Genomic DNA, 13,731 nt, shown 5'->3' with positions numbered 1-13,731 from the left:
AAAACAGTGTAAGGAGACCCACGTGTCCTCCCCCTGCACAGACCCACAGTACACCCCCTACAGAGCCCTCATGTTCTCCCCTTGCACAGCCCCCCTCCCCCGTGTACCCCCCTGCACAGCCCCTCCATGTCCTCCCCTGCACAGCCCCCCATGTCCTCCCCTACACAGCCTCCCCATGTACCCCCCAGCACAGCCCCCCATGTCCTCCCCTGCACAGCCCCCATGTCCTCCCCTACACAGCCTCCCCATGTACCCCCAGCACAGCCTCCCATGTCCTCCCCTACACAGCCTCCCCATGTACCCCCCAGCACAGCCCCCCATGTCCTCCCCTGCACAGCCCCCATGTCCTCCCCTACACAGCCTCCCCATGTACCCCCCAGCACAGCCCCCCATGACCTCCCCTACACAGCCTCCCCATGTACCCTCCAGCACAGCCCCCCATGTCCTCCCCTGCACAGCCACCCATGTCCTCCCCTACACAGCCTCCCCATGTACCCCCCAGCACAGCCCCCCATGTCCTCCCCTACACAGCCTCCCATGTCCTCCCCTACACAGCCTCCCCATGTACCCCCCTGCACAGTCCCCCATGTCCCTCCTACAGAGCCCCCATGTTCTCGCATACACAGCCCCCCATGTCCTCCCCCTACAGAGCCCCCATGTCCTCCCCTGCACAGCCCCCCATGTCCTCCCCCTACAGAGCCCCCTCATGTCCTCTCCCTACAGAGCCCCCCATGTCCTCCTCTGCACAGCCCCCATGTCCTCTCCCTACAGAGCCCCCCATGTCCTCCTCTGCACAGCCCCCCATGTCCTCTCCCTACAGAGCCCCCCATGTCCTCCTCTGCACATCCCCCCATGTCCTCTCCCTACAGAGCCCCCCCATGTCCTCCTCTGCACAGCCCCCCATGTCCTCTCCCTACAGAGCCCCCCCATGTCCTCCTCTGCACAGCCCCCCATGTCCTCTCCCTACAGAGCCCCCCATGTCCGCCTCTGCACAGCCCCCCATGTCCTCTCCCTACAGAGCCCCCCATGTCCTCCTCTGCACAGACCCCCATGTCCTCTCCCTACAGAGCCCCCCCATGTCCTCCTCTGCACATCCCCCCATGTCCTCTCCCTACAGAGCCCCCCATGTCCTCCTCTGCACATCCCCCATGTCCTCTCCCTACAGAGCCCCCCCATGTCCTCCTCTGCAGAGCCCCCCCATGTCCTCTCCCTATAGAGCCCCCCATGTCCTCCTCTGCACAGACCCCCATGTCCTCTCCCTACAGAGCCCCCACATGTCCTCCTCTGCACATCCCCCATGTCCTCTCCCTTCAGAGCCCCCCCATGTCCTCCTCTGCACAGCCCCCCATGTCCTCTCCCTACAGAGCCCAACTCTTTTGCATAATATCAGCTATATGAAGATGTAGGCAATCCAACTCCAAGGATTAGGGAGCCTCAACTTTAGCATTAGTAAATGGGGGAGAGGGAGTAGTTACCTAGATGCCCCCTGTAGCATAACATTACATGATGGAATGAAATTCAAGGGGCACATACCGCGGTGTCTCCCTCCCCTCACAGACATCACGGGCAGGCTGGGCAGCGCTTCCCACCGTCCCCCTCACTCACCGGCTCCTGTGTCCAGAGATCCGCTCCTCCTGCGTCACCTCAGCCACACGCCACGTGTTCTTCGGGCAGCTCCGACCGAACAAGCAGCCCCGAGCGGCCAACACCTCCGCCCAGCACCGGCTCAGGAGCGGAAAGCAGCCGGGGCTCCGAGTCTGAGTCCAGCAAGGCAGTGGCGTAGAAGGTAGAAAGCGCCTGCACTGTGCCTCCGCGGAGTCCGCGCTGTTCTCCCACAGTCAGAGGAGAGGAATTGAATTGCTGCTGCCGCGCCGCCCCCCACACAAGTGCCGCCTGGGGCGGACAGTCCCCCGCCCCCCCCATGCTACGCCACTGGACAGAAAGACAAACACATCGTGCTTCGCCTGCAAAAAATACCTCTGCAAAGAACACACAAAAAGTGTCACTTTTTGCCACACATGCATCTAAATACTAATGCATCTAAAAACTAGTACTTGATTTCTGTTGATTTGATTTGCTTGATTGATTGTTGTTTGTTTGTTTGACCGAGAAAAGCTACTTTTTATTATTATTGTGATTAATATTAATATAATTTTCATCTTTTATTTGTATTAAAGTTCTATAAAAAAAAAAATCTGTTTTTTGCCTTTTTCATAAAGTAGTTAGATATGGGTCAAAATTGACCCGTAACACCATAGATGTTACTAGAGTTAATAATATAAAATATATATATGTATATTTTTTTTACATTTAAGAAATGTGTTCTAAAACCCTTCAGTAATAGTCAGGTAATATAACAAACTTTTTTAAGTTTATATTATTCTCTTGAGGTTCAATTGACAATATTTTTATATTGAAAATGAAGGGTATGCTCTCAAATGAAAGGCCCAGGGGGCCACAACAAAAATATTAAAATCAATCCTTCCATTGATGAGAAACCCTAAAAAGGTAACTAAGAGGTAAGAAACAAATTGGATCATAAATGACTGTTTTAGGCTATCCTAGGGGTGATTTAAGACACGGGTCAAAACCGACCCGTTAACATAAGAAAGAGTAACAGAAAGCTAACACTAGAGGAAGGATATATATATATAAGCACCAAACACTTTATAGTTACTAAGTAAAGCAGTGAGCCATTGCTGCAATGTGATACGGCAGGCAGGCGCCTCTGTGTGATGTCACCGATCTCCGCTCGCTGCCTCCATGGATGTCTAATATTAGGCATTAGCACAGTGTTTGGAGGCAGTTTCAGACTACAGCTTAGGTAGTAATCTGAAGTTGTGGGACATCCTTCTCCATTACCATTCCAACAGACTCAGAAGCAGCTGTGATTTACACAGAATTGATTTGCCCATAACTTTTTTATGGATACTGACTGGAGGGTCATTTTCATTTATGGCTGTTGGGAATGAGCAAATCCTTAAAAGCAACCAGTCCAGAACTGTAGGGTCTAGTAACTGGTGAGAGTAATGGAAGACCAGTTCACACATGTGTTTTTGGCTGCAAATAGACATTCCATGGCAGAGAAAATCAACTTATGTAAATAGGAGTGGTAGTGAGCTAAAGTCAGGCCTACTTCAGTAAAGTCTGGCCTACTTCAGTAAAGGCGGGCCTACTTGAGTAAAAGCGGTCCTACTTCAGTAAAGATAGGCCTACTTGAGTAAAAGCGGGCCTATTTCAGTAAGTCGGGCCTACTTCAGTAAAGGCGGGCCTACATCAGTAAGTTGGGCCTACTTCAGTAAAGGCGGGCCTACTTTGGTAAAGTCGGGCCTACTTCGGTAAAGTCGGGCCTACTTCAGCAGGTGCACTGACCCGCCCTGTTGTGCTAACATGATGTGCTTGATTGATATTTTATCTGCACCAAAGAGATGCCTTAAGTACAGGACGACAACGCTAGGGAATTGGCCACTATTCACGTTTTTGATTTTTATAGACATGAGCCTAATATAATCTATATGCCTGTTAATATGTTGTTGGGTTTTTTATGCATGCTGATTGTCCATGAAAAATGAGATGTTCATTTTTAATCCAATTTGCACATTCACAGGAATGAGTCTGTTTAAAAATATGAACAGCACTTGGATGTCATCCGTGTGTTATCGAGGAGCTGTCCAAATTTTTACTCTTTAAACAGGTATTCTCATCTCCGAGATTCTACCCTAATATGTAGTAGGTGTAATAAGAACATTAGTAAATATCTCCAATTAGAAAGGTAGTATAGTTCTTCTGTTTCACTATGTTACTTACACATGCACAGGCATTGCTGGACCTTAGGTGTCCATGGTTACGACCACTCGTACAGTGACAGTTAGTTGTTAGTGGTTGTAACCATTGATACCATAGGTCCTGCAAAGTCTGAGCATGAAGAAAGAGACATAGCGAATCAGAAGAATTATATTAAGTTTCTAATTGGAGGTATTTTCTTTTATTATTATTATTATTACACTTGCTACTTATTGGAATAGGATCTTGGATATGGAAATACGCCTATAAGGCCTCATTTATACATCCATGTCGTACCCATTTATTTCACTGAACAAAATAAATGTAAATTGGAAAATGATCATTTCTTTCTCTTACATGAAAAAAAAAGATATCTGAAAGAGGCGTTATGCGGAGAGTCAGCGCACTTTTTTGTTTAATTTCAGACAAACCTAAAAAATAGGCAAAGGAAAATCTCCCAAATATATGCGATAGAAACAAGGTTTTATAAATTTGGGGGTTCAAGCAGCAGAAATCACACAATAGCTTAGTAAAAAAACACCATATAGTGTTACAATAATGTCAATAACGTGCTGATAAAGCATGCTAGGCTAAGTTCACAGGAGCGTATAAAACAATTGTACCAGTTTTATCCAGAATTTTCAGACGATTTTCATCAATACTGTAATTTGTATACAATCCATGTTCCCTCCATGTGTCCATTATCTATGTCTGTGTGCCATCCGTGTGTCCATTATCTATGTCTGTGTGCCATCCGTGTGTCCATTATCTATGTCTGTGTGCCATCCGTGTGTCCATTATCTATGTCCGTGTGCCATCCTTGTGTCCTTTATCTATGTCCGTGTGCCATCCGTGTGTCCATTATCTATGTCCGTGTGCCATCCGTGTGTCCATTATCTATGTCCGTGTGCCATCCATGTGTCCATTATCTATGTCTGTGTGCCATCTGTGTACCATTATCTATGTCCGTGTGCCATCCGTGTGTCCATTATCTATGTCCGTGTGCCATCCGTGTGTCCATTATCTATGTCCGTGTGCCATCCGTGTGTCCATTATCTATGTCCGTGTGCCATCCTTGTGTCCTTTATCTATGTCCGTGTGCCATCCATGTGTCCATTATCTATGTCTGTGTGCCATCTGTGTACCATTATCTATGTCCGTGTGCCATCCGTGTGTCCATTATCTATGTCCGTGTGCCATCCGTGTGTCCATTATCTATGTCCGTGTGCCATCCGTGTGTCCATTATCTATGTCCGTGTGCCATCAGTGTGTCCAATATTTGTGTCCATGTGCCATCCATGTGTCCATTATCTATGTCTGTGTGCCATCTGTGTACCATTATCTATGTCCGTGTGCCATCCGTGTGTCCATTATCTATGTCCGCGTGCCATCCGTGTGTCCATTATCTATGTCCTTGTGCCATCCGTGTGTCCATTATCTATGTCCATGTGCCATCAGTGTGTCCAATATTTGTGTCCGTGTGCCATCCGTGTGTCCATTATCTATGTCTGTGTGCCATCTGTGTACCATTATCTATGTCTGTGTGCCATCCGTGTGTCCATTATCTATGTCCGTGTGCCATCGTGCCATCCATGCGTCCATTATCTATGTCCGTGTGCCATCTGTGTACCATTATCTATGTCCGTGTGCCATCCGTGTGTCCATTATCTATGTCCGCGTGCCATCCGTGTGTCCATTATCTATGTCCTTGTGCCATCCGTGTGTCCATTATCTATGTCCGTGTGCCATCAGTGTGTCCAATATTTGTGTCCGTTTGCCATCCGTGTGTCCATTATCTATGTCCATGTGCCATCTGTGTACCATTATCTATGTCTGTGTGCCATCCATGTGTCTATTATCTATGTCCGTGTGCCATCGTGCCATCCGTGTGTCCATTATCTATGTCCGTGTGCCATCCGTGTACCATTATCTAGGTCCGTGTGCCATCCATGTGTCCATTTTCTATGTCTGTCTGCCATCCGTATTAATATATTAACATTTTAAAATGTACACAATCAAATACCTTTTCCTAGGTTATTAATGGCAATGTAGCTGTAAAAAATTGACTGCAATATAGACGTTCTGTATGAGATCCGATATTTCTTTTCTTTTTGTACACCCATATACTTAAACAGGCAAGTCTCATCCAACTTACGAATGATTCGGCCCATGAAAAAAAAGCGTATCTGAACAGCACAATTGAATAACATTGGCCCTAGTGCTGTTGGTGTGATGTCAGTCTTTTTACCCACAAAATCTTCCTAAGTGCCATTTTTTGTAGTTCTTTTATTTACTAGAATTTTTTTGCCCCTTTAATCTTTTATGCCACTCGTAATAGTAGTGATTCTGCTTTATCCTCCCATTGGGTATCATTGCAACTTTTAAACATTACCTCTCTTACTACAGTATTACTATTTTATTCAATATTTTATTTATTTATTATTTTCATATCCAGCTGATATTTTGTGTTATCCATGTATTTTGTTTGACTTTAGTCATTTCATTACAAGATCACATAATATGTAAAGTTTGGACTGAGATAAGGCTCTGCTCACATTTAGTTTTTTTCTTTCTGTCACATCTATTTGTCATGAATATTTGCTGGTACTGTATCTAACACTGGACTCTACTGTAGAACAATGTATCTTGCACACCCTACGTGTATATGAAAGTCCAGCATACTACAGTTTTCTTCACAGTGAAAAAAAGGGAGAACGATAGGAATGTCACACTTATATGTAGTTGATAAATGAGATGTGAACAGAGCCTGGAAATGCACAAATGTTGCAGGAATCAATTGTTTTTTAGCTGCATTTTAAATGTATTTGTGTTATTCCACAGATCCATCTTTCCCAATGAGTCAACGAAGCTTTCCTCCATCTTTTTGGAACAGCAGCTACCAGCCATCTGCAGCACCACCAACCCTGGGCAGCAGCTTAGCCAGTCCGCTAAGTGGTCCTCATACAGAAATCCCTTTTGGAGCAGATCCTTATTCCCCTGCTTCTCTTCATAGCCATCTACACCAGGGACCACCTGAGCCCTGGCACCACGCACACCACCATCACCATCACCACCACCCATATTCTATTGGGGGAGCTATAAACAGTCAGGGCTCCAGTTATCCACGAGCTGGCATGCATGAGGTATACAGTACACACTTTGATCCCCGCTACAGTTCGCTACTTGTCCCGGCATCAGTCAGACCTCACAGGATCACTCCAGCAGGAACAGCGCCTGGTGCCACACAGTGCGACCTGAGCAAGGGTGAGCCATCTGCATCTGCATGGACAAGCCCCAGTCCTTATCCAGGACCAGCGGGAGACATGGGACAAAGCCTTAGCCTCAATGTTGATGCAGGTAAGAAGAGTTGGCATTCATTCATCACCGTCTAGAGATGTCACTTTTAGGATTAAGGTGTCATTATATAAACTGAAGTTATCAAAAAATCTCCTCCAGAGCAAAGAGTAGCCTGCTCACCACTGCACCCGCTAATCACCTTATCTTAAAATCGTGACCATCCATCATCTTCCTAGTATAAACCATGGAGGCATAAAGGCTGGTACATTAAAATGGTTATCCACTATTGGGCAACCTCAGCTTCATCTTTTTTGGGCCTCAATTAGAGTTAAACCAGTGGATACTTACCTCCTGCAATGGCGTTTTTGTAGCAATGTTGGCGCTGCCATTCCTGAAGAGTGATGTGGCATTGTTGTGTCACGTGCAGGCTGTCCCTTCTCAGCTGCGGGCCTTACTATTTCACCAGAGAGGAATATTAATGAGCAGCACACAAGGAGCAGCTGCTTGTTGGCTGTGGCCTACACGTGACACAAGCTACGTCACTATCTGGGAACAGCGGGAATAATAGTAATCTTTATTTTTATATAGCGCCAACATATTCTGCAGCGCTTTACAGCTTGCACACATTATCATCACTGTCCCCATTGGAGCTCACAATCTACATTCCCTATCAGTATGTCTTTGGAATGGTATCGGCATTGCTAGAACAGTGCTGCTATGGGAGGTGAATATGCAGTGTTTTTTATTTCTATTGGGCCCCTGCATTGATTAAGCTGGGGTTATCCAATTCCGGACAGCCCTTTTAATACTCACCACCAGTGCTGAAGAAGAGTAGGTGACTTGTACTTCGCTCTTAAATATTCTATTAATTACCAACTGCTGAGAATCCTGGATTTTCACTAATCCAGTTACTCATTTCAATGGCAAGCTCATTTTTTATCATTAAAATCATTTAATTTAGGATTAAAATGAGCACACATGCATCCTGAATCAATGGCTTTCATTACAGGACATACATACTGCAGTTGTAGGGGTGAACATACTATTGGTGCAACTTGTGCAAGTGTACAGGGGCCCAAGATGTAAGGGGGTCCACTTCCAGGTCCAAAGCAGCAAGCAGCTTCTGTCACTGACACTTAAAGGGGTGCATTATAATGAGCTATTGAACTGCAAAGGTCCCATATACTGTCCTTCTCTTCTCTATTTGTCTCACACTGTGCACTGGTATCAGGGCCGGACTGGCCATTTGGCAATTCTGTCAAATGCCAGAAGGGCCTTTCTGGTCATGGGCTGCTTTGGCTGCTACCTTCTTAACAGAATTGGTGTTCTCAAAACACCCATACTGTTAAGAGTTGTGACGGAGCACAAAGCTACCAAAAATCCATCACTTATCCCAGCAGGTCACGGGAATCATTAATAATATTGGTACTGTAGTAAATCTTCATCCAAGGTAATATTAGTAATATATTTCATCTGGTGCTTAGGTGCGTGAATAATATGGGCCCGTATGATTTCAAATGCCAGGGCTAAATTTTAGTCCCAGTCCGCACCTGACTGGTATGTTAGAATTTGTAAAATTATATAACACACATACTAGATAAACATTTCCTAGCTATTCCTAAAATTGTTAACATTTTAGTGACACCCAGCGCTAGCCAACACTAAAAACCAACTATAAAAATAATAAAAATTTTATGGTCATATGTTAAGTCTGTGGTAAAAAATGAAAATATCTACATTTCCATTGGTTTAATTTTTTGATATTTTAGAGGCTCGGCTCCCCTATGGTACTTTAGAAACGCCAGAAAATAACATTTTTGCAATAATGATAGGAATTTAAAAAACTAAACTAAGAACGCATGTTAAAAAAAATATAATGAAACCTATTTTAAACTGTATTAAATTGGCCATGCATGGTAAGATTTTTCAAGAAAAGAGAGCAACATATATGTGTTGGTTAGTAAAGATCCATATATATCTAGTTGAGCCAATATTTGGAAAGAGGTTTTTCATGAGCCTTAGTAATATATGTAGAATGTATAAATGGGTTAAATGGACAAGATTGGTAACAGAAACCCTATTAATTCTCCTACCATTATTTGGGTGTCCATGCTTTCCCAGGTGATTCATTCATACATTGAAAGGACATTCATTAGATTTTGGTTGCACAGATAAATTGCAAACTTGGTCCATCTTACTGTGTATGGCCAGCCAAAAGCAGCCCTACTATTCCTTTTATATTAGAAATGTTAAACTTCTGTGCATGAAAAAGTTATCAATACTTTGAAGAAAAAGCCAAATTTTCACCTGTTTACTATTAGTAGGTTTACTTCGTAGACTTTATAACCAATGCAAAAAATTATAAGGGTTTTGCAAAAATATTTATTCATATAGAAGTGGAAAGGATACAGGTTGTAAATGAAATTAGTGTAAGATATTGCGGGTTACATTATTTTTCTATATACAGTAAATAGGATTAAAAACGCATTTTTCTTAATAGGAATAATAATGGTTGACCAATTATTTTATAATACATAATTACACAACACAATGCTAATTATAAAGTAGGATTCCATGTAGTATTTTATTATCACTATTAAGTGCCAATTTTGTATCCAGTGTAATACAAAGAACACACTGACAATGGTGGGGCTGAAAATCTGATTTCCCTATTTCAAGCACTCTTTGTAATGAAGCAAATTGAAGAAGCCAGGAGTGCCCATCAAGTAAAAATAGTTGGGATGTATGATTACAAATCAACATCAACCTGTACAAAAGCATCAGCGAGCATAGACTACTTACTGACACTGGCGTAATTTATCTTGTGGTAGTTAGTAGACTTCTAGCAAACTTCTCACTTTCAGGTCTTCTGAATTGTTTTTCAGTGTTTTCATTGCCAATGGTTAACCATTCACGCCAGCCATGCAATACATTCCTTCCCCACACTTTTGTCTCGGTTGTCTTTGTTTGGAGTTCCCTTTCCTGGATTGGGAAAGATAATGTTTCAGGTCCTTTAAGTCAGGATTTGGATAATTGATCAGTTCAGACTTTGTATGTTGTGGTGTTCTTACAACGGAAAGGAATCCCTATACAAACTGATATCGGCTGCCTTGTTTACAGAAAACACCAATGGTGTCAAGTCTTCTCCTCCATGCTAGAAGACTATGCTTTCAGATTCTTTAGAGGATTCTTTGATGATCTGTTATAACATGATTCCTGTACATTAGTTAGTCAACATTCCCAATTTAGTTTTTGGCTGCAGTGTTATAACACTATTCATAGAATTTAGCGACAAAGAAAGAGAGTGGAACCGTGATAGTCATATAAGCAAAATGTATAAATCTCATAAGTAAGAACGTAAGGACATGTTATTGTGATGTTGAAAGATCAATGCAGAACGAAACAATAAAAAAGAGAAGAAGGAATGATAGAATGATGAGAAGTTATAGATAAATGCAGGAAATGCTGAGAAGACAGAGTGAGACGTTCAGGGAAGGTTGGTGAAATGTGACAACAATTAGGGGCACTACACATAAACCCCATGCCAAATTTTTGATGGGCTCTATTACGTGTAAGAACTAAACACTAATATCAAATTAAACACATAGGCTCTGATTCATTTGCATATTTTTTCAAGTCACTTTTTTTTGCCTTGTGGTATTCTCTGGTTTATTGCGCCAAATTCATCAAAAAGGCTGACGCAATTCATAAATTTGGCACAAAGTAATAAAAAAAACTTCTTTCCTGTCACTAATTGTTTTTGCTACTTTTTAATCAAAAAGATGTATCTTCCTTAAAAAGTCACAAAAATTTGTGACGATTTAAAATCATTCATAAAACTTCACTGGGGGTACTGTAGTAGAGCTGCACAAAATTTAGCAACTTTTAAAAAAGTCGCAGTTGATGAATCAGCCAAAAACATCTGGAATCACTAAAATTCTCCCATAGAGCAGAAAAAAACAAAACAGGCCTGCACATATAAATTAGGCTTAAAAAAGGCACAAATAGAATACAAAAAAAACTGGCATAAAACACAAGCTAGACAAAAAGCACGCTCAAAGGCAGTAATAAATTGGGCCCATAATATCTGACATTTGTTTGTTTCAAAAGCAGAACCTCAAGAAGGAAAATGCTGGCATATCAGTACAGGATCTCGTTCACTTGGAAATAGCCCAATGTCCTGTGAGTCACATTTGTAGAGTTATACCCCCAATACAGAAAAATATTCCATGTACAATGTCAGCATGAGACAAAAAAAAATGCTGAGCTCAAGAGAGCAGATGAACCAAGAGTGGAAAGCCCTGGTAAACTGGGTAAAAAAGGTTAAAATAATTAGTGTACTAAATTCTGATAGATTCTCCAGAATGTGGCTGCTACCACAGTCTATGGACAACAGTCACGTTGAAATTTGAGGGCTTGCATACACACAGATAACTATTATTTTTCCCTAAACTATTTCAAGCTCTTTCCATATAAGTTAAACTATCTTAAAGTGTTTTATTGTTTTAGAACTTTATACTTAGTTTAATTAACATATTGAAGTACTATAAAAACCTTTTTAAGACAAGCATCTAAATTTGCAATAAAATATGATTTTCTACAAAGAAACATACACAATGGAATTGAAAAATCTGTTGTAGGAAATCCGGTCTAGTGGTCTTTTAAAATACGTGGTCTTCTAGAAAGGTGTCTTTATATCTGATTATAATGATTTGTGTAGGTCAAGTAACATTGCCACTACATAACATCACCTGGAACTTCATTTTAATGTAGAACATGGTAGACTGTATGTGATATTTTATCACCATTTTATTTACAGTATTAAGATTTATAAAAACCCTTTTCACATCTACTTATTATTTCTTCAAGTAATGGCCACCCATATTATTATTTTACCCTGTCCTTAAATTTCTTGTACCTTTAAATCTTTCCACCCTTCTCAACCACCTCTCTCTTCCTCACTCTCCTTCTCTACCTCCTCCATTCCCAGGTTTACAGCCTCAGGATAAAAGCAAGGATCTGTACTGGTTTTAAAACCTGTTGCCCCTGTAGATCCTCTCCACCTTGTAGAAATGGTGGCATTCTGAGCTGAAATGGAGTTGCATTGGTTTGGTGGTAACCGCTTGTGATCTTGGTTTTCAGCTCGACGTTACACCTTCTGTGGAGGACCTCTCCTGAGCTGATCTTCTCAAAGACTCTCAGTCAAAACACTTAATCCAAGGCCCAGCACTAAGACTACAACCAGAGGATGGGAACAGGACTCCGTGCCACTGGCCATGCAGGAGACATTCTTAATTCCTCCTTGCTTCAAAGACTCATATTTTTATTTAAAATGTCATCGACAAAATAATTGGTGCCACCAAAAAATATATATATAGAGATAGAATTAATTATATATTAATATAATTCACTTGCTTTCTTATAAGGGAAAAGGACTATTTTTGTTGTGAATATTTTTTATGCCTTTGTGAAAATGTACTTTCCAAACCAAGCTGCCTGAAGAACAGAAGTCCAATGTGTTAGTAATATTCTTTTTGTGGTTATGCAGACAAAGCACGCACATTATACATGCAGACTGTGGACATAAATGAAAGGACTAGGGTTCGACGGACTAAAAGCCCATATGTGGACATTCAATACAGTCTGTTGTGAAGGGCAAGAATCTATCCAGGGCCACCTGCCCTAAGCTCATAGAAATGCAGCTGTTAGATGGACAACTGTTCAAACTCCAGAAATATGACAAGCAAGGTGGCACTTCTCAGGGTTTAGCCCAACAATCGCATTTGATTTTTTTTTTTTACAAGAGAATTTTATGATGAAAGAAGAATTGCTTTTCAAAACTGACAGCCTGTACATGGACGGAACAACTGCAGTAGGGTGAAAGGTGATACTCTGCAGAGACACGTATTAGTGTGGCCAATGCATTTTTGTGTGTATATGTCGCTGTCATCTTGTCACTTTAATTTGTTTGGGAAACTGTGAGAGATGTATTTAATTGTAGGGTTTCTGCATTAAAATATCTTCATGTCCTTAGATGTGTTGATTATTGATTAGAACACATTGGATTATTTATATTAAGAATATAATTATTGCATTAACCAATAAAATGTTTCTCTCAACTATTCGGTATATTTGCATTAGTGCAATGGTTTTATAGCAGTTATGACTACTGTAAGAGTTAGTTTGATCTATTTGTTACAGAAGTGTGCTGCTCCCCAGCCAGCCGACTTCCTGTAAACTGGGGTGTCCATGATAGGAATTCCCATCGCACCACTCCCCAGGCTCCGTGCTTCCTTGGGGCAACTTCCCACCAAGTTTCCAGCTAATACATAGACAAATTGTTTACAAGGCACCAGAGAGACAATTTAATTAATTATGAATCCAAAATGCATCATCACGGCAACGTTTCGACCAGCAAGAAGCCTAAATCAAAGATACGCAAAATGACGGCTAAAACTAGCCATTTTGCTTATTCTTGAAAAAGGCCGCTTGCTGGCCAAAATGTTGCCTTTATGATGCATTTTGGATTCATAAATAATTAAATTATCTCTGGTGCCTTGGAAACAATTTGTCTGTGTTCCTGTAAACTGGGGGGACAGGCACTCCTGTTTGGCTGACAGCTCAACCAAATGGCTTCATTGCACTGCTGCC

The 13,731-nt window shown here is 42.0% G+C and overlaps 1 protein-coding gene across 2 annotated transcripts in view; it reads left to right on the top strand.

Moving 5' to 3' along the window:
* VGLL2 (vestigial like family member 2) overlaps positions 1-13,113 on the top strand; it is a 328,223-nt gene extending 315,110 nt beyond the window's left edge. For both annotated transcript variants that reach the window (XM_073575946.1, XM_073575947.1), the window contains 2 exons: positions 6,625-7,140; positions 12,223-13,113. In XM_073575946.1, coding sequence (XP_073432047.1) covers positions 6,625-7,140; positions 12,223-12,263 — 557 coding nt within the window. In that variant the 3' untranslated portion in view covers positions 12,264-13,113. The remainder of the gene's footprint in view (positions 1-6,624; positions 7,141-12,222) is intronic.
* The last annotated feature ends 618 nt before the right edge of the window (positions 13,114-13,731 follow it).

The sequence above is a fragment of the Dendrobates tinctorius genome, unplaced genomic scaffold (genome assembly GCF_039654945.1).
Source record: "Dendrobates tinctorius isolate UK_male_01 unplaced genomic scaffold, ASM3965494v1 ptg000046l, whole genome shotgun sequence".
Lineage (NCBI taxonomy): Eukaryota > Metazoa > Chordata > Amphibia > Anura > Dendrobatidae > Dendrobates > Dendrobates tinctorius.
Note: the sequence above shows the minus strand (reverse complement) of the source record. Positions and strands in the feature narration are given on the sequence as shown.